This window comes from Meriones unguiculatus, chromosome 20 (assembly GCF_030254825.1).
Source record: "Meriones unguiculatus strain TT.TT164.6M chromosome 20, Bangor_MerUng_6.1, whole genome shotgun sequence".
Lineage (NCBI taxonomy): Eukaryota > Metazoa > Chordata > Mammalia > Rodentia > Muridae > Meriones > Meriones unguiculatus.
This window is the reverse complement of record NC_083367.1, coordinates 23,276,335-23,297,722: the sequence shown is the minus strand read 5'-3', so window position 1 is coordinate 23,297,722 and position 21,388 is coordinate 23,276,335. Positions and strand designations below refer to the sequence as shown.

General features: G+C 44.5%; 1 protein-coding gene across 1 annotated transcript in view; it reads right to left on the bottom strand.

Moving 5' to 3' along the window:
* Positions 1-21,388, bottom strand: part of Slc2a12 (solute carrier family 2 member 12) — a 52,896-nt gene that overhangs the window by 30,119 nt on the left and 1,389 nt on the right. The window contains exon 2 of the mRNA XM_021640310.2: positions 3,159-4,499. Within this exon, the coding sequence (XP_021495985.1) occupies positions 3,159-4,499 (1,341 nt within the window). The remainder of the gene's footprint in view (positions 1-3,158; positions 4,500-21,388) is intronic.

Below are 21,388 nucleotides of genomic sequence, written 5' to 3'. Positions count from 1 at the left end.
CTATGGTGCTATTAAGACGTGGTGGACCCTTTCAGGAGGTAGGACCTACTGGAAATCCATTAGACCTTAGGGATATGCCCTTGAAGGGGGTATAAGCAGCTTTACTTCCTTTCCCTCTTTGTATCAATGAAGAATATTTTCCTTCGTTGTGCACTGTCTGTCCTGAGGTCCCGCATCACCACCGGCTCAAAGGCAAAAGGAACATGTGATCATAGACCGAAAGCTCTGGCACCATGAGGCAAAAGAATCTTTCTCAGTTTGTCACAGCTACAGAAATCTGTCTAATTCATCGACATTTAATATCAAGACCAACAGGAAACTGGATCTAGCAGCTGAGGCTCAAACCCTTCAACACGTGAGCTTCTGATTGGATTGGTCCTTTATATCCAATACCCAGCGCTAAGTTAAAGATACATGTTAAAAGGAAAAAGAGCAGAAATCCCTCGAAGGGAGCATAAACAATGAACCTCCTAATTGTTTCCAAAATCAAACTGGGTTTCACCACAGAGGGAAAGTCTGTCCTCCTGCAACAAAAATGGCAAGTGTCCTGGGTAAAGAATGTGAGGCATTCAAGATAACCCAAAATCTAAAGAGAGAAGGGTGACATGATGTTAAAAGATTCAACAGTGAGTAGATTTGTCCATGTCCTGGGCAGCTTGGGTTCCTGCACTCTGGCTAGGGGTAGCAGGGAAATGAAGAGAAGACAGACACAAAATAAATATGTACAATGAAGCTGGTACCAGAGCGGGGAAGGGGTTCTCTAACCATTGGCAACCTGGAACCTCAATGTTTACTATGTTTAGGGCAGGGGGTAGTGTTAGCTAGTCTCTTAGGGGTCCCTTTAGTGAGCAGTTAAGACTGCAGATGTCTGGGAGGAAGAAGCTGTGGTTGCACACACAAGTCAGTGGTTCGCAAACACTCATACCTGAACTTCTGAAGAAAGTGTTGCCTGGCCCATATGGGCAATGGCATTGCCAATTTACCATGGGCTATTGGTGTCTGAGCCCTGGGGAGGAGGCCTTGCTCATGTCAAAATCCACATTCACTCAGGATTTTGCTCACTCGGGCCTTCCTCTGCTCCCTACATAGATTGATTCTACAAGTTCAAGGTCAATGGCTCTCTTACCATATGATGTACCACAACATCAACTCTTTAAATGGAAGAGGGTCTCAACTTTAAAACCAAGAGGGCATACTTCTTTTATGTTTCTTTTTTTCTCCTCGGATTCTAATGTAACTGTTGATATTTCAGAGAATTTTATCAAAAAATAGCTGTATAAAAGAAACATTTTTAGTTTCATGATGAACAAAGACAAAAAAAGATTCTGGCAAAGAAAGCCAGGAGATTGATAACTACCATGTAAAATCTATCAGATGAACAAATCTCGCTGTACTTGCTTTCGCAGAACAGCTTAGCAAATGGTGTCAAGTTGTCCCTAGGTATACAACACCCACACCTTATTCTCCTGTAGAATATGAAACCTTTCTTGAAATAAAAACGTAAGAATGATGCTTCACCAAATGTCATTGGCTTAAAGAACCAGAGCAGGCACGTAAGTCTATCATGGGTGAACATTCTATGTTACATCTTAATAACAGGATCAAGGTTGAGACAGACCAATCAGAGGCTAGGGCATAGTCATATTTACTCTAGCTGCCCCTTTTCAGCTTATATGGGGAAATCTACCCACCCATGGTGCCGGAAGATTGCCTCCTCCTAGCTGCCCCACCTATTTACAGCTGCTCAGTCCTGAGTGCCCTCAGCTGACAGAGCATAGCACAGAGTCCACCAGACACCTGCCTTCTGACCTATCTGGATTTGAAAAAAAAAATCACTATCTAGAAACTGATATTTTAGAAGTAAGTGTAAAATTTAAATAATGAGGTAATAGAATTAGGGCAGGGGAGGCTAAAGCACCATGTTCAAGAGTATTGGTTAACTGAGAGTGAAAGGGTTAACTCTGCTGATTGATAAGGAAACAACTTATTTTTATGTATATGAGTGCTCTATCTGCATGTATATCTGCATGCTGGAAGAAAGCATAAGATCCCAACATAGATGGTTGAGAGCCACCATGTGGTTGCTGGGAATTGAATTCAAGACCTGTGGAAGAGCAGACAATGTTCTTAATCACTGAGCCATCTCTATAGCCCCAACTTGGTTTTTTTTTGTTTGTTTGTTGTTTTTTTTTTTTTTAATAGAAAATCCATCACATTGGTTCTTGTAGATAACTCTACTAAGTGAAGGGATTGAAGAAGAAGGGCAGAAAGGAAGAGGGGAAAGAGAAGGAGGCAAGGAGAGAGATGGGGACAGGATGATCTGAGATGGGAATGTTAGAAAAATACTGCCCTTGATTTTAGGCATTTTTTTCCCTAGTGACATATACAAAGATCTTCCAGAACTTCCCTACAAAAAGGTCAAGACTACTTGTGAGGCAAGGACTACAGAACTGAGACAGCCCATCTTAGCAAGTGTATCTCTGAGTTTGAACAGACCGAATCTAGAAAATTAAAGAGCCTTGCAGGTAGGTCCCTGTTGTCACCTTGCCTTGTGTTGGATGGGACTAGCCACATACTCATTCTCGCATTTGATGAAAGAGCATGAAACTACTCCAGGAAATTGCTCTAGTAAATGAAGGAGCTCTGGTAAATAAAGTAAATGAAATGTACTCAAAGAAATAAGAAATTCTTCTTCCCACCTCTTATTCCATTCTCATTATCACTGGAATGCATCAGTCATTGTATCTTTAAGAGAATCTAAACACTTGATTGTTTTTGCTTCCACCCGTGAAGAGATTCAAGGAATGCAACGTAATCTCAATCAAGTTACATTCGTAAAACAATATAATACCATTGAGCAATGACTCTCCAGATCTGATTCATACCTGGTCAACTGTGCTAACGTATGCTCCTATGATGGGAACAGTGATGTGTAACTGATCCTTTGGACCAATCCTTTGTGCTTTTCAGAAGCAAATGTACAACCGACACACTTTCTGCCATTGCAGAAGTTCAGGTGACCACTAGCGTGCTGGTTTTGCTTCTTGTACTTACACGTGACAAGGTTCTACCTGACTTTTGATTGCCTGAGCTGACTGAAAGCAGTGCAAAACAACCATCAACTCATAGAGCAAAGGAATAAGAAAAGAAGTACTTACTGGGTCCTAGACCAATTGAAAAAGCAGCAACATAAACAAGCAAGCTGGCCAAGGACAGCCATTTGTAAGCAGCTGGGACTACGGCGGGGTCTGTGACCATCTGGTGTTCATTTTGGCTCAGTTTGGCATTTGGTAAAGGGGTGAAGGTCATCTCCCCTTTGGGTTCTATGCCATTTCCCGTGGGCCTAAATGAGCCCCTGCTGTGGGGAGTGATTCCTTTCAAGTGCTCCCTGGGGCTGCTGTTGGTAATCGACATGTTTCCTGTCGCGTAGAGCACGGGCTCAGGCAGGGACTGGTTAAGAGGGCTATAGCTTCTGCAGATATTGGTGAAATTCATGTTGATGTTGAGATTCACAATGCCCATGGTCAACAGTGAAGCAGCCATAACGGACGAGCCAACACACAGGAAGGTTTTGCTGCCAACCCGGTCCACGAGGAGGGTGGCTGGGATGGTGCTAACCACCTTGACCACTCCAACCCCGGTGGAGGCGAGGCTAGCTGCCTCGTTGCTCTGGAAGCCAACAGACTTCAAGACAGTTGATGCATAGAACAGTATGTTTGGCTGGCCAGTGGTCTGTACAAAAAACACCAGAGTCAGACCTATCATGATTCGGGTCCTCATGTTGTCCTTGGAGCGAAACAGATCCCAGAAACTATATTGATACTCATCTTTCAGGGAAGATTTGATCACAGTCAGTTCTTCCGTGGTGTCAGCGATCACTCTTAACTTCCTGAGAACTTTGTCAGCAGCCTCCTCTTGCCCTTTCATCACCAGAAACCGAGGACTTGGAGGAAGAAAGTACATTGCAATTGCTTGCAAAACCCCCAGGGGAATCACGAGACCAAACATATATTTCCAACCACTGGAGACGTTGGCAAATGCATAATTGGAAATGTAGGCAAAAAGGATACCAATAACAATCATCAGCTCATTCAGGGACACGAGAAGGCCTCTTCGGTGTTGCGGTGCAATCTCGGCAATGTACACACAAGTGGCGATGGAAGACAGGGAAATGGAAACCCCGATAGCAATGCGTCCCATGATAAGAACCGTGTAGGACAAACTCATTATCAACACCAAGCTTCCGAGTCCTAGGAGGCAGGACGACAGGATGATGGTGATCCTTCTCCCGTACCTGTCTATCAGCACGCCTCCAGTGAGCGAGGCGACGAGAGCCCCAATGAGGAGGGAGCTCACAACCATTTCCTGCTTGTGGCAGGTCAGGGCTAATAGGGTTCTGATCTGAAGAAGAGCTCCAGAGATGATTCCAAGTTCATAACCCACCAGGAGGCCACTGACGGCTGCGGTGACAGACGTCAGGAAAGTAAACATGCTGCAACCTGCAAGCAGAAGGCAGAAACAGTGAAATCACATCCAAGTGCAGAATTCTCCTTGAGTAAGACTTTCATAATGTTGGCTTAAGACACACACGCACACAACCATGTAAAAACATCATATATTTACATATATATATATATATATAATTATAACACACGCACTGTGGTAGAATAAGACTCTAGCCAAAAAAATAGTTAACATCAAGAAAAATCAGTTTTTCTTTGTTGTTTAGGAGACAAGTCGTGGAGCATTTATGAAGTCTGGCTTCCTTCTGGCTAGGATGTTGGTGGTGGTTTTAGTGAAGAGTAAGTAGCTATGCAAGAAAAGCATCTGGCAGATGATAAAGACTGAAAAAATAAAGTGACTAGTTAGTGCTTGCCTCCAGCATTGGAATAGATGTCCAGATAGCCTGGCTGTCCCAGCCCAACCCAGTTCTTTAAAGGCAAACCTCTGAAGGCAGGTAAGAGGGAGGGGCCTTCTAAGAGAAGGTGTGGGTTCCTGGTTGCCTGGAGCCCCACAGAAACGAGCCTCCCAGTCTCTTGCCGTCATTCCTCGTTGATTACCATCAGGCTGTACTTGGCTTTTGTAACTGCTCATAGGAGTCTTTGAACAAGGAGTAGAGGTGAGAAAAAGGTGTTCTAAATGACTGAACAAAGTCAAGGCTATGTTAAAAATAAGGTTGGGAGAAATAAATGCTGGGCAAGCAACCCACAGCATCAGTTGCTCATGAGAAGAAGGCAGAATGCAACAGAGGGGAACAAAGGGGAACTGAAGTTTTTCTTTTTAATGTAAAACCTTAGGAAAAAGAGGAAAAGTAAACAGTTATTATTTTTCAGTAATGAATATGAAGATATATGGATATATGTGTCACATTACAAGTTACATATATACAATATGTACATGTCTGTGTATATATGTATACATATATAGGTGTTTTGTGGCTTGTAATGTGACATTGTTGGCCGGGGGAAGGAATATAATATAATTAATATAAATAGCATATTTACATTATAATTAATAGTTAATATGTCAGTGGATTAATTTATTAATAATATAGTATAGATAGTATGTTTATCTTAATTTTATGTTATATATTATATATGCTATTATATATGCTATATATAATATATGTTATATATCATGTGATAGTGGCAGCCATTTCTAGGACAGGACAGGGAAGTTCTTGCCGTGTCTCAGGAACAGCACACAGTGTACAACATGCGCCTCCCAGCGGGGAAGGGTGGAGCGAGAGCTTGGATAGGAACAGAGGAGGTCACAGTGACGCCTTTCTTTGCGTTCCACGTACAATGGCTACCCATCACTCAGTGAGTCAGAGAGCAGGGCACCATGGCTTTCCTCTTTGGGGGTTACAATTGCTTTGGTAGAGAGACTAGGTCTTCAAGGGTCAAGACGGGATCCTTGAGTGCTCAGGTGGAGCTGGAGACAAGTAAAGGAGGTCTTCCTGTCAAGCCAACAAAGTGCCCATGACTGTCTCATGAGCTGGAGGTAAAGCAAGCAAGGGGGTTGGTACCCCAACCGGCACTTGGGTTGAGCATTTGAGCGGGCGCTTCCACAACACTCGGTACACGCAGGCACGTTCATCTAGACTGCCTGGTGCAACATGCCCTTCCAGGAGCGGTCAGGATCAGAACTCCTGTGTGTGGTGACAAGAGACAAGCCCATCAGAAGCCTCGTCTGGGATTCACTGAAATGTTTTCCTTGTTTCCCCTGTAGGATAAAAATGTCCAGGAGGGAAACTGAGTATCTGTAGATCTGAAGCGCCTGGGACAGGTCAAGACTGGAGAGATATAGAAAACTCGGTGTTTAAAACCAGGGGAATGCGTGAGATCACTTAGGAAGACAGAATGGAGGAAGAGAAGCAGGGCTAAGACTGGAACCATGGGACCTCCCGTATGAAGGCCTGGAACAAATGTGGAAAAGCAGAAAACTGAGCTACACGGACTGGAAACAAGCACATTGGCACAGCCATCACGGGCTGAGGTAAGGCCTTTTAACTGGTTCGTTTTGATTGTGAGCACAATGCCATTTTAAAATCTGATGCAGAAGCCAGGCAAGGGCTCACTCGCCTTTAATCCCAGCACTTGAGAGGCAGAGGCAGGCGGATCTCTGTGAGTTCAATGCCAGCCTGGTCTATGTAGCCAGGGCTCCGTAGAGAAACCCTGTCTCAAAACCAAACCAAAACAAAAAGCCTATTCTTCTCTCCTGAAATTAAGGTAATCTAGTCAGTTCACATCCCCACTAGCCAAGGTTTTCTCTGTTACCAGGAATTTAGTGGCATATGTGAAGTGGACGATTTAAAAACAAATAAACTGAGGCAGCTGTTGTAAGTCAATTGATAGCACTCCCAAAGCCCTTGGTTCAGTCCCTTAATGCATAAAAACAGAGCTTGGTTCACATGCCTGTGACCCTGGCACTCTGGAGATGTAAGCAAGGTGATCAAGGCCAACCTTGACTACACAGAGAATTCAAAGCCCTCCTGGGCTACAAGACAATATGTCTGTAAATAAATAAGTAAAGCCACAAACAGGAAGATAGATGAGTGAATAACAATAAAATAATCATGCTGGGTGTGGTGGCAAACGCCTTGATCCCAGCACTCAGGTTGGTAGAGGCAGGCCGATCAATGTGAGTTCGAGGCCAGCCTGGTCTACAAAGCAAGTCCAGGACAGCCAAGGCTACACAGAGAAACCCTGTCTTGAAAAATCTAAAAACAAAATAATAATAATAATAATAATAATAATAATAATAAAATAGAGTAATCCCCATCAAATAAAACAAAGTTAACTTATAAGGATTAAACCATTAGATTAAAGTGAAATCAGCAATTCATCTAATCAGAAAATAACTATTAAGCACCATTAGCACTTTTCTAGGTACCAAAACACACACAAATTCACACACACACTCACAGAGAATGAAATAAAATATATTTTTTGCCTTCAATAAGTTTAACCACCTGGTGACATTTCTATTGTTTAGTATGCTTGTCTTGTGTTAGTATCTACAAAAGGACTTTATCTCTTAAAGAACCATGTCCTCAGTTTCCACACAAACCTTCTTTTTTCCAGATGGTCTTAAACAGTCCCATCAGCAAAGAAAATCAGGTGAAACCATCATAATTGGATAAGAATAGTGTTCTCTCTGTGTACACACACACACACACACACACACACACACACACACACACACACACACACACGTACCATGGACGTACACGCAGGCTTTTGTCCATGTTGAGAACAGAGGACAACCTTTGGGAGTCAGTTCTCTCCTGCCGCCGTGAGAACTGAGGAGCAAGCTCAGGTGTTTAGGTTCAGCCCTTTCACCTGCTGAGCTACCCTGCAGGCCCAAGAACACTGCAGTCGCCACACTTCCCTTTGCCACTACTCGCTCTGTCTATGCTTGCTATGTGGACTTGTGTGTGCATGTGTTTGTCCATTGGTAACTGGAACCTGTTATGGTGACTGATGCAACTGGCAGTTCTTGAGAGTTGAGGCCTTGGAGGCCGACCGAGGGAGGCAGCCACACAGTGGCAGGGGCAGCCAGGGAGTTAAGGATGGAGTGAAACTGACAGCTGAGCAGCTTCGGAAGCAGATGAATGCCCCCGCCACCTCCCGCCTCCTCGCCTGCCCTTTGAGCAGATGGGAGACAGTGCTTTCCTACAAAGCGGACCTTAGTGCTGGGACTTACGACAACTGAAGTCCAGTCAACCCTGGGGCTGTCCCATTGGGTTTTAAATTCTAGTTCAGTGTATGGCGCTTCCCAATGGCCACCTGTACTCCTCAAGAACTGCTTTTTTATACAAAAGTCATAAAGAAAGATGTAGAGTGGCCCTTTCTTGGGTCTACTTTTTGCTTAGTGATGATGATAGAAGCAAAACGTTATCCTATAGATGCCAGGAAGTTGGCATAACTTTTGCAAGAAATCTGGCAGTGCACAAAACACAATAGGATGTAGTCTGGGGCCATAACAGGAGGCAACAATGTGCGTGTGTTGAAACACAGATGGAAGAGTTTGGGGCAGCAGGATAGTCTGAAGAGCAGTAGCCTAGAGCAGAGAAGAAGAGCACCCAAGATTAATGGAAAAACAAAACCTCAACAACAACAAAAAACCATTCCCTGATGTCAAGTCAAAAGCTTGCTTCCAGCATCTCAACAGCATTTGGTCATGACCTGGATTCCAGCTTCCATCCCTTCACATTGCTGTTACCCACAAGAGTGCCACCGGGAATTCTCCACTTTCTAAGCCGCAACAAGCAGAAATGGAAGCTGTTGGCTACCCACAGGCTGTTGGGTGATGCTTGTGCCTGTGTCTGCAGGCTACCTTGCTGGGAGGCTCACACCTGCTTCAGAAAAATCCTGGTGCCTTTTGATATAGCGAGGACTCCTTGCCAAGGAGATATGAAGATGTAACCCCAGGCAAGAGGTGGTACCAAAGGAGCCCCAAGACCCACAGAGGCCAGGAGACAGCAGCGCTGGCTGTCACAGCAGTAACCGCACTGTCCATACTCACGGCGAGTCACCTGAAGCCAGGCCTGTACCCCACACTCAATACAAGATAGCCATTTTCCACCATATTTGAGTTTCTGACTGCTTTCTTCCTCCTTTTCTTCCCCAGATGCCAATCCTGGCGTATGTACATAATGGGCACACAATAGATACTTGCCGCCTCACTAGATCCCACAGTGGGCTGAAAAGCATGCACGCACAGGTTTCCTTGGCGGACAGCCAGGTAATTATACAGCCTGACCAACTATGAAAGCTTCTCAGATTTAAAGAACCCTCCTCCGTGTATTGTTCGAGAAAAACCCGCAGTTGGCCCCTCAAGAGGCCTGACCACTGTGTTCACCCGGGTGCCTTTGATCCCAGCTCATCTTTCAACGGCCACCTCAAGTGCCTCCACCCCAGGGAAGACCCGCTTCAGCGCTGTCGTTACCCTGCTTGGCTGCATCCTGCTGGCTCGGTTCAGACTCTGAGCAAAGGGTGATTTCAGAGGGCCTGCCCCTCTGGAGGCACTGGTCCCTGGACCTGCTCATCTTCACTTTTATGTTGAAAGTTATCTTGGAGGCCAAGCCTGGTTCTCCACCCTTCTCTGCTCTCATGGCTAATCTGTTGCACCTGGCAAGAGAATCAGTGTTTGTTGAGACTGGGACTAGAAACAGCGCTGCAGAGTGCTCTTCCTCTGGCCTCTCCTTCCCACAGCTGTGTTACACACTGCTGGGGAGCAGAACTCTGTAATTACATACATGCTTGCTGTTCGATTGGCATACTGTCTGCATTTCCAAAACGTCTTCAGAACAACCCTGTTGCTATCACCCTGCTGCAGGGACAATAAGGCCTTGCGCATACCTGTGTTTCGATAAAATGCACTTTGTGTAGAGTCTGCTCTGTGTGGCTGCCCACCTGCTCACACTCAGGGTTTCCGGTTCCCTTCCAGGATCCGGGCTTGCAAGCTCTACATCACTCTCCAAGCACCAAATTCTCCAGCCCCAGTTCTCCATCATGTACTGTTTTCAGAAACTCCAGAAACGTCTACGTTCTTTCCCAGACTGTACGGCTCTTCATGCTACGCCACGCCCCACCAACCATCAGTGTTTTTCATCTTCTCTCTCAGCTCCAAGAAATCTTGTTCATCCTGAGGGCATAGCTCAGACACCTCCACCTCTTCAGAACCTACCAGACTTCCCTTCTTTGGTTGAATTAACCTTGTATCTGCAGCTTATAGCTTATCGTCATGTATGTGTGGCCTTAGGCCAGGAGCACCAGGACATCAAGAGGGCACACAGCATGGGCATACTCAATAGAGGCTCCAGGATCCCTTATAACAGAGGGAGTCTGGCTGAGCCAGAAGACTGAAGTACACGAATTCCCAGAGACGGAGTGTACACAAACATTTAGAGGCTACATCCCATGGAGAGCTGTAGCATGGAGTTCCCAGCTTCTAAGATGCTGCTTTTTGGCCCTGTGATATGTGTGGTGGCCCTGTGGTGGTAAATATTGGGCTCCTAACTCCTATAGGCCTACTCCTGACCTGCACCTCTAATTGTCCCTTGAGCACACAGGGAAACTCACAGCAATTGAAGCCTGACCTCCCTCAACACCTGCCAATGTTTGACTTTTCCAGGAAGAAGGGTAGGAACATTGCTAATTTTCTCATTCTTCCAGTCCCATGTTTGACCTAGTGGAACCTTCACCAGCATACTTTCCTGAAACTATTCTATTGGCAAAAGAGGTACAAACTGGGGATTGTATCTCATCACTTGCCTACATTTGGCTTTGCTGTGTTACTGTTTCTTTTTGTGTGCCTGCAAAGATAACTTCCTTTCTTTTTCCTTCCTTCTTCTCTTCCCCCTCCCCCTCTTCTTTCTTTACCTTCCTTTTTTGATTCCTCCTACAGCTTTCATTAGAATAAGCCCAGATGTTTGCTTATAAAATTTCTAAGCAGTAGCCTGGGCATGGTGTCACATGTCTGTAAATCCCAGTACTCAGGGAAGCTGAGGCAGGCTGATCTCTGTGAGTTCAAGGCCAGCCTGTCTACAAAGTGAGTCCAGGACAGCCAAGGTTACACAGAGAAATCCTGTCCCAAAAAACAAAACAAAACAAAAACTTCCAGGTATTTTGCTCAGAAAAATATTTTTCTACTTTGTCATATTTAGTCATATTACTTATATGCTAATTATATTTGTTCTTATTCTTTTCCATATCTATTTTTATGTCCCTTTTACTTATTCTCTTTAATAGTTTCTCCTGGTCACCCACCACACCACAGATTCAAAAAACTCAAACTCTTGTGAGGTTCCATGGTCTCTGCTGTCTACAGGTCTTATGATGGCTGACTTTCACCTTTGTTCTCGCTGACGCTGATGGCAATGAGAGAGAATGCTGATATTTTAGAGTGAGGGTTTTTTTCTCTCTTTCTGTTTCTCTTTTTCATTTTTTAAAGATAAGGTCTCACACAGCCGAGGCTGGCTTCAGATTTAGTACGTAGCTAAGGATACTGAACTACTGGACTCTCTTGCTTCCATGCATCGACTGTTGGTGTTACAGGCACGCACCACCACACTCAGCTCTGGGGTGAGCTTTGGTGTGAGAAAGTTCTTACACAAGCCTGATCCAGACCTTGTGTTTCTTCCTGGCTTTCCGTTTCGAGAGACTGACCCCTCAATCTCTTCCTGGGTTTCTGGTTTGGGAAGAGATTTTTTTTTCCCCCTCTCACATGCACTCCCAACATTGTGACCTTTTAATCCTCACAACTGGCCAGACTAAGGGAGGGCCTCAACCTTGGGCCTCCAGCCTCTACCATAAGTAAATAAATACAGCAAGTAAGCAAGCCTGCCTTAGGTGTTTAGGTATAGATAAACGACAGCAGCTTAATACAGATGTTGTGTTATTTCTTTCACGATCCATTGTTTAAAAGTTACTTTGAGAACAAAAGTAGCTTTCTGAAATTTATGTTTCTGGTAAAAAATGAAAAATAAAAAAAAGAGTAACTTATTCTTTTGTATTTGGAATGTGCTGGACAATAACTATATTTTTCTGAGTTCTTTCTTTATTCATGAGCCAGTTATGATGTTTTTTACTACAAGAACCCCAAGACCTGAAAACCTGGAGCTTAACACATGAAAGGGTTTACTTCAGTTTCAAATGTAATCAATGAAGAGGCCTCTGTTGGGTTTGGTGTCCAGAAACTCCCTTTTCTCTTCCGCCGCCTTCCCCTCTCTGACTATCTTAATGACTATCTTAACACTCTTCATCCGGGGCCAGACTTGTGAAGTCCTGGAAATCATAGCCCTGAAGTGCAGAAAGAGAAGTAATGACAGAGCCCTGTAGGAGCTGTGAAGCAGATGCTTGACCTTTGGAGAAGGCAGCTCTGTGGAGCTACTCTCTTCTTCCTCTTCTACATCTACCAAATGGAGAAACATAGTGGGACCACATGGGAGCTACATCCTCCAAACAGAGATACACAGTGTGGCCACATGGGAGCTACCCTCCTCCAAACGGAGATACCCAGTAGGGCCACATGGAAGCTACCCTCCTCCAAAAGGAGACACACAGTGGGGCCACATAGGAGCAACCCTTCCCCAAATGGAGACACACGTCGGGACCTCTCGGGAGTTTAACATGCTACTCCCTGATCTTGGTATTAGTGCGGCATCTTCATGCATTCAGAGCTGCATCTAACTCACTAACAACTGTTTCTGGTTTTCAATGCTACTGCCATTTTGCATGTGTTTATATGTCTACATAGAGGTTTTCAATAGAAGGCTAGGAGGAACTTAGTCAAAAGAAACACCACAGCCATCCTGCCCAGCCACCTCTGGTGTTTCTAGAGAGAACTTTTCAGCACGTGTGAGCTGCGATAAGCCATGGATGTCCATACTGTCTCATAACAAACTACCGTAAGTGACTATTTAACAGATTTTTAAAAAAAAATTTTAGAAGTGTAACATACATTTTGTTTTACAAATTTTCAAATGTATAAGCCTAGGGTGGAATTTGTTTAACTTACGTACATAGTAGTTACCTTCTGTCTCTGTATTTTCTAATTAATAAACATAAAACCACAAAAAAAGTTGTGAGGATTTTAAGTTGTATCTTTACTTAAAAATGGCTGAAAAATCACCCTCTTGCGGGCTTTGCTGCTGTTGTCTTGTTTTTGTTTTTTGAGAAGGGGTTCTCAGGTAGCCTGGACTAACCTTGAATTTGCTCTGCAGGCAAGGATAACCTTGAACTCCTGGTATTCTTGCCTTCACGTCCCACTTGTTTCTGGGATTATGAAAGCACACCCCATCTGACTCCCTTTGTATTCTGTAAATCCTTAAACAGGGCAACGAGGAGAGAGGGAGAACTTAAATAATACTGTAGATCCTATCATGGGGGTGATTTTAGAGAGAGCTCTCTAGTAACATGTAGGCCTGGATGGTCACGTGGGCATTAAGAGAGCTGCCCACAGGGAATTCTGCCAATGGACAGATGGACAGAGGCACCAGGGGGACAAAGGGACAAAAGACCCTTACTTCATATGATAACGAAAAATTTGGACAGAGAAGTAGGGAAGCATTCCTAAGGAAGGACTAAAAGTACACGACAGAGGATCAATGGAAGAAACACTAGGGTTTGTTGTAAACTTGCAGGGACAAGGTTGGGAAGAGAAGCCAAGGGAGCATTTTGGTGAGGGATCTGAAGACTTTAGAAAAGTGAGGTACAATGAATTCCCTGCGGAAGTCAGGACAAGAGGCTTTAGAATATGCCTACAGAACGGCCTCCCGAGCCCATCAGTAAATGTGAAGGAGCCTTCGTGGTGTGGGTGGTGTGGCCAGGACTCAAGAACTGGGAGGAGGGGGCTACAGGAGTCCTGCTGCAGTGGGGGGTAAGAACCCAGGGACAACAGAAAATCGGGCATTGACAGTCAGAACCTTCACGGGCTCTGCAGAGACGCAGAGACTGTGAGCCTGGGAGCAGGAGCGAGGTAGGGGCCAGGAGGGGTGAGCATCTAGCAGTGGGTTGCTGAGCCTAGTTTCCTTCCCACTGAAGGCTGGGGAATTTGGAGTCTGGAGGGAGGCTTCCCAGGAGCTGCTCTCACACTGCCTGCGCAGCCACCTCCCCTGCAGGCTCTGCACACAGCTTCACCGTCCCCTGTGGTCCCCTTCCCCACTCCACACCCGCTGCTCCCATCAAACTGAAATCCTTGCCATTCCCCAGGAGTGCCGTCCTCCTCTCCAGTTTTCTGTGTCACTTATTGCCTCCAGAGAAATGTCAGTTGGCCTCAGTGCTCGGTTATACTTTTTAAATGTATGCATGGATATATGTGCATGTGTGTATGTTAGTGTGTGTATGTGTGTGTGCATGTGTGTGTGCATGTGAATATATGAGTGTCTGTGTGTGACCGTGTGTGTGTGTGTGTGTGTGTGTGTGTGTGTGTACATGTAGGCCAGAGGTTGACATCAAGAGTCTTCATCATTGTTTTGTAAGACATGACTCTCATTCTTTCAAGGCTCTGGACCAGGACCTTGGACCTAGTCATTTTTTAAATAATTATTTAACAGAGCAACTAATAGACCCATGTGACAACATACAATACACAGTCCCTCTTACTTAAGAAAAAATTAAGAAAACAGAAAGACAGCTGGGGGGTGGGGGTGGTTCATGCCTTTAATCCCAGCACTCAGGAGGTAGAGCCAGGTGGATCTCTGTGAGTTCGAGGCCAGCCTGGTGGAAATGGAGTTTCAGGTAAAGAAAAGCTTAAAGTCCAGGTGTGGTGGTGCGTACCTTTAGCCCCAAACAATGAAGGTAAAATTAGTTTGTAGAAAGAAGCACCACATTTGAAAGTGATGTTTAATTGAGTGGCAGAAACAGTAATGAATCAGAGAAAGACTTGACAGAATAGGATACGCCCAACTCTCACTAGACCAGAGAGGGAAGGGAAGCTACTTAAGGGAGCAGCACAGAGAATGAGAGAGAGGAAGCCGTTTTACCTGGAGAGTTTTACAGAGAGAGGTTGAATGAGAGAACAAGCTAGACACAGGTGAAGACGGAAGGAGCCAGAAGATTAGGAAAGATGGCTGGAGTTAGTTTGAGGCCAAGCAGAGGAATTCAGGGGCCGAGAGAGAAGCCGAATTGAGCAAGTCAGCTGAGAGAGGAGTTTGAGCCAAAACAGCTGGATTGAACCAGCCAGCCCAGAGCTCAGTAGGAACAAGAAAGGGTGAGCTTTTTCAGCAGTAAGTCTCAGAGGCTGAAAACAGTCTAGGCCTAAATTAAATGTGTAAGGAGGTTAGAAGCTTCCAGGACTAGGCCTAGGTTAGCAGGAGGAGGCAGTAAGCCTACCAGACAACAATTACCTCAGGAGAATAAAAGTTCCTTTTACACACAGGTGATCAGCGACACTAGGCAGTGCATGACTGTAGCTAGGTCGATTTTTATCTTTCGGATGAGCTGGTAAAGATCTATAGGCAGGCGTACTTTGTCGGATTCTTTCTCAGCTGAAGCATCCTACACTGTCTCGTACAGTATCTGCTCAGAACATTTCTGAATGCAGATCCTCTTTTGTTGACCCAACAGACCCTTCTCTATTCACCTGGTGCCCTGAACCATCACATGTGTACCATGAGGAACCCTGTCTTGGTCACAGAGGGCAGACAAGGCTCAGTACCTTGGTGACTCCGTGAGCTCCGAGTTCCCTAGGACCCCCCTGGTGGTGAGCCTGGTGCTGTATACACAGCATCTCTGATACAGATGCGAGTGTACATAGAGAGAGGCATAGTTCCTACCTCTCAGGAGCTATACGGAACTTTAGTGCTGCCAATCAGCTTGGAGCTCTGATGAGAAAAACATATGGCATTTATATATTTATAATATCATTTATGGCTAACCCTAACCTCATGCTTGGGGCAGAGGGAGGGTGGTAAGAGCAGGTGCTTATAGACACCACCAGAAGACAACTCCAGGTGGCCTCCTCAGGAGCGCCCTTTGAGACGGGACCTCATTGGCCTAGACTGGCTGGCTAACAAACCCCAGAGACCTTCCACCTCCCCAGTGCTGGGATTGCAAATGCATGCCACAGTGCCTGGCATTTCTACATGGATGCCGGGAATTTAGCCTGAGGCCTCATTTCCTCAGCCTGTGAACTTATAATTTCACAGAAAAAAAAAAAAAAGTTACCATGAACCTAAGGGAGTTCGATAAAATAGAATGCAACCAAGCCCTTAAATGGGTTTAATCCTAAACTCTGGATTTGGCAAGACAGGAAGCTGAAAGAGTGCTGGCCTTATGATTGGTCAAGACTGGGGATTCCATGGTTGGAGTTTCCATGCTCCACCTACTCTGCCTTTGATGTGGAGCAGGACGCTTTGCCTCTCTGTGCCAGGTACTGGGGCTGAGGAGCAAAGGTACCGTCTGGAATCAAGATGCCTGATTAGTCAGTCAGTGGCTAGATTTTGGCAAAATCAGCAAGACTTACACTTCCTGTTTCTCTGTGACCTCGGCTATAGTATTAAAGAATATAACTCAGTTCATAGTGCTGGGACCGAGGATGGGTCGAGGGTGGCTGTTCAGTGGTTGAATGTACATGCTGAGTGTCAGCTGTCCATTGCTGTTTCTGATCCTGTGTAAGGGGAGGTTAGCCTTACTCCAGGGGGTCATTATGAAGCTTTGGCCCATGATACTCATTTCACAGGGGCCTTTTTAATCTTAATTGATAAGGAAAGTACACCTGCTGGAGCCTCAAGATTTAGCTAGTAATTTACGGTAAATGCAGCCTCATTGACTCACCAAGATGCAGCCAGCCAAACCTACACTATAGGAAACTACAAGCGCAAACCGTTTGATATTCGATTTACTCAACAACTAACAAGGCGAGCATGACAGAAAGACAGAGACAGAGAGACACACACACATACACAGAGAGAGACAGAGACAGAGACAGAGGAAGAGAGAGAAACACCACACAAGAGACAGTGGGCACAAAATCCAGTCACAAAGTATGGGCATTATATAGGCCGTCATTGAAATAAAGCATACTTATTAAACTATCAAAAAAAAGTAAAATCTTGAAATAGTTTCTTATGTGATATTCCAGAAAATAAAATTATTTCATAAATTTGTGAATTCCCTTCTTTTTAAAACCCACATCCCTGGATAATGGAGTTGCATCATTAAAAACAAAACATTCTTTCTATGTTTTTTGCCTTGTGGGTTTCTACAGTTTAGTTCCCACTGGAAATCAAATATTTTATTAGCGCGGGAATGCTCTCTCTCCATATAAATTGATCCTAATTACACCCCCCCCCCATTCTTAAAAAGTCTTGTGAAGCTAAGATGCTATTTCAAGCAGGCTTCCAAATTAGCTTGCCTTTTAGCTTCTAACTCCAAGGTCCATAAAAGTGAGGAAGCACTGTATATGAAATTAGAGGGACATTACCTACAGCCTGGAGCAGTGTTAATAGATGACACGCAAGCTTCTCAAGAAACTTCTACTTCCAAGGGTGTCACAGTTGAAGTTTGATGTTAAATTGCATTTCTTTATTAACTGAAGGAAATTCCTTACACTGGGCTCAGTGGTGCATGCCTGTAATCCCAGCATTCAGGGAGGCAGAGGCAGGTGGATCTCTGAGTTTAAGGCCAGCCTGGTCTACTAAGTGAGTCCAGGACAGCCAAGACTACCCAGAGAAACCCTGTCTAGAAAACAAAACAAAACAAAAAAACAAAACAAACAAAAAATTTCTATAAGTCCAATAAAGTTTCTCCCTTACACTTTGATAGAATTTTATAAAATAAGTCATTGTTCAAATATAATGGAACCTGCTGGCATTAGAATGATGTGATAAGTTATTTCAGTTCTATTGCTTTTGTACAAAGTTCACAAATAATTAGTATGTCACTGAGACATAGCCATTTAGCAAATGTACAAATGAATGTGCTATAATGTAGAAAGGAAAGCCAGTGAACAGAACAAACCTGAAGAAATGGGAACAGCTCATAGAAATTTATGATTTGTGGCGCTGGTCATTTGATTCCACTTCAGCTGAGAAGTATTTTGAGAGCATTCAGTGTCTGGGACTGAAACTGCAATTGGATTTTTTTTTTTGAAGGACTTCAAGATGAGAAATTGTCCTCATTTGGAATTTTTGCAGAGTCCTCAGGGAAGAGCGAAGGAGCTATGCAGCTCTCCCCTTCCTCACGCCCAAATCTTGGTGCTCTTTAAGTCATTTGGTAGTTCATGGTTCTGGGAAAGACTGTTCACAAGGGAAAACTGACATAGTGCGTTCCAAATGCTCACCTTCAGAATCTCATAAACCCAGTTCTTGTTCATACAATTCCAGGTAAAGAGCTGCTTCATTCAGCCCAGCTGTGGAGGCCCATTGCTTACTGATGGAGGGCTGCATGGTGCTCACAAGTTTTTAACGAGGATGCTAAATACTTAGGTAGTACTTGGGTTCCTCTTACTGAGCAAATTCTCCCTATGAACCCCTCTTTCCCAGGCTATTTTTTTTTAAAGAAAATTAAAACCTCAAAGATCTAAAGCTGATTGTCTGGATCAGCTGATTCCCAAGGAGCAGGCCAGTCACAGTGTTTGCTCAGGCTGCTCCGTGATATTCTGAATGCTACTTCCACCAGCTAGAGGAAAGAGCAAGACCACTGAGAAGGGTCCTCTGGAAAAAAATCATGAAGAGTATTTTCTCAAGCTCACCTTAGAGTCCTGTCAGTTACCACCAAGCACGCTCCTGGAACCTGCTGCTTCAGCTACTGTGGCAAGTCTGGCAGAGAGGAGGGCAGTGTTGGAAATATTTAACACCTGGGATGGGGCCCGGGCCTACCGGAAGGGACCCTGGTTATAAAAGCCAGTTCCAGCATACAGGTGTAGGTTGGCAAAGTCTCAGGCCGGCAGAGGTGGGCCCCAGGGCTTGGCTGGCTGTTCTAGCCCTAGCTATGGCCGTGTCTGCCAACCCCCTGCCACAGCCTGAGAGCCTGATGTGTCTGTTCCTGTGGCTGCTCCTGTGGCTGTAGTTGGTCCAGGATCTGTGGCTAAGGGTGACAGTGTGTTCTTAACTCTCCCTAAGTGTTGTTCCCTTTGTGGCAGAACAAATCCAGTAATGCCTTTCTAGGAGTTCCCCTAGGAACCATTTTTCTCAAGCTTTACATCTAAGCAAAGTCCCAAGTTAGAACTCTGGCATGATTTCTAACTGATGTTAAATGTCCAGAACCAAAGAGGTGCTGGCTGGGCCCACAGGGAGATGTTTACCTTTAAAGCCGGTCTTATTATCATACAGGGAGCTTCTGTTTTAGAAATCAGTGTCTCCAAATCCTGTCATTTCCTTGCTGTCAGCCATCCATTTGTTAAATGCGTGGTTTTAAGATTCAGTAATTTTGTCACTTCAAAAAGATTACCACATTTACTTATGTGTAGTGTGTGTGCTTGTGGGCATTCCGTAATTTTTGCCTGAGATAACAGACCTGTTATTAAAATCTTCTCGAAATCAAATCTCTATCATTGGGCCTTAGTGCCTGTCCTGACTTCCCCTCCCTGGGAGTGCATTTGTTCCCCACAAGTTTTCTCCATGAAGTCTCACCAAGAAAGCCAGACCGGCTGTCTTCAGAGGTTCCAGATTAGACCAAGCCTGAAGGGACATCCAGGACAGTCTTATTTACCTGCATACACTATCTCAGCACTCACAGCTTTACAACCTCAAAGAACAAGTCCTCAGGGTACTCCGATTAGTGGAAGTATTTTGAAGTCCCTGGCTTTGATGTCTTCAGAGGGATGACCAGCGGGCCTTCCAGGAGGGTCTGTGAGGCCAGTTCTGAGTAATCTCTTCAGCGCTAAGAACCTGGACTCAGGCAACAAATACTGCTCTTAACTTCTGACCTTTTTAGGCAGAAGAGAGATGAAGACCAGCGATGGTGGGGCAAAGGAGGATTCCAGAACTCTCTCTGGCCAGGAGTTTGTATGTCAAAATGGGGAAAGCATGCGAGCTGAGGACGAAGGAACAGTTATCAAAGCTCCCAGCCGGGAAATCTCCACATAGTCCCATACCAGGGCCTGGCAACTACCAGCCTCCTGGCTCCAAGTCCCCCTTTCACCCTGAGAGAGGTGTTCTGGCTGCCTAGATTCTCCCTTCACCTCTCTCCGCCAGCAGCTCTAGGTATCAGGATTTGAAACTGAACTTGATCCTACTTCAGAAGGTCAACTAGAATGTGTCCGTGAACACTGTAAATTTTACTATCAGCACAGTCACTTTGAGTCCTAGCTTCTTGGGAAAATAATGATGTTCATTACCTTCCATTCACGGAGACAAAGCTCCCTTTCTAATTAAAGAGTCAAGCAAGGAAGACCTGCCAAAATGCTTTGCGCCTGTGCAGGAGTCTGGGTGTGCGGGTGGGAGGAGCTGACAGTTTGTGGTCAGCCTTCTGGTTGTTTGCCTTTTCGGTATCTCACATGGTTTAATCGATCACCTTAGCTTGAGATATATAGCTTATTCCCCTTTTCTCCTGATTTTTTTTCCACCTAGAAATATAGAAAGACTTTAAATGCAGAAACATGCATATTTTAAATATTCTGAATTTCCTGGATAAAAGAAATTATGTAAGTTTGAAATACAAAGAGGCCCAAAGGAATGCTTGGCAAATGCTGTTTCAATGAGCATCAACATCTTGATTAAAAAGAACTAAAATATAATCCCAGTATTAGAGGAGAAGATATTAAATGACCTCCTAAAACCATATAGCACGACTCTATAACACACTTATACATATATGTGCAGGATTGCTTTGAGGGGTCAAGAGATACTTGAGTCAATTCAGGGACATCTAAAAGGTTTGTATTCATCTAAACATTAACTGTGACAAAGCTGTAGCCATCTGAGATGCTAATGAAAACTTCAGGGTTTTTTTTTTTTCTTCTATATAATTGAGGTTCATTTGGAATTAAATTTGATAGATTGTATGAGGTACTCAATGCTCTGTTACAATCATATAAGCAGTGGTACTTTACATTGAATTCTGTATGTATGTTCAAGCTTTATGAGTATCTCTATATACTACCTTCCATGGGGATAATTGTGAACGAGTACAATATAAGGTATCAAGGTATACTGTGCTTTCAAATCTACCTTAAAGTTCTGTGTGTGTGTGTGTGTGTGTGTGTGTGTGTGTGTGTGTGAAGACAGGGCCTCCCTATATCATCCAGGTTGGCCTGAATCCTGCTTCCTTCTGTATTCTGACATTACAGGTAGGTGGTAAACATTAGTTAGTTTCTAATGGTTGTTGCAGAAGCCATGCTGGACAGTTACTTTTTCTCTTCTTTGTGACACTGTGACACAAAGACGCCATTTAATTGACTTTAGCTTGTCAGCACCACCTCAGCCCTCTGCTCTCTC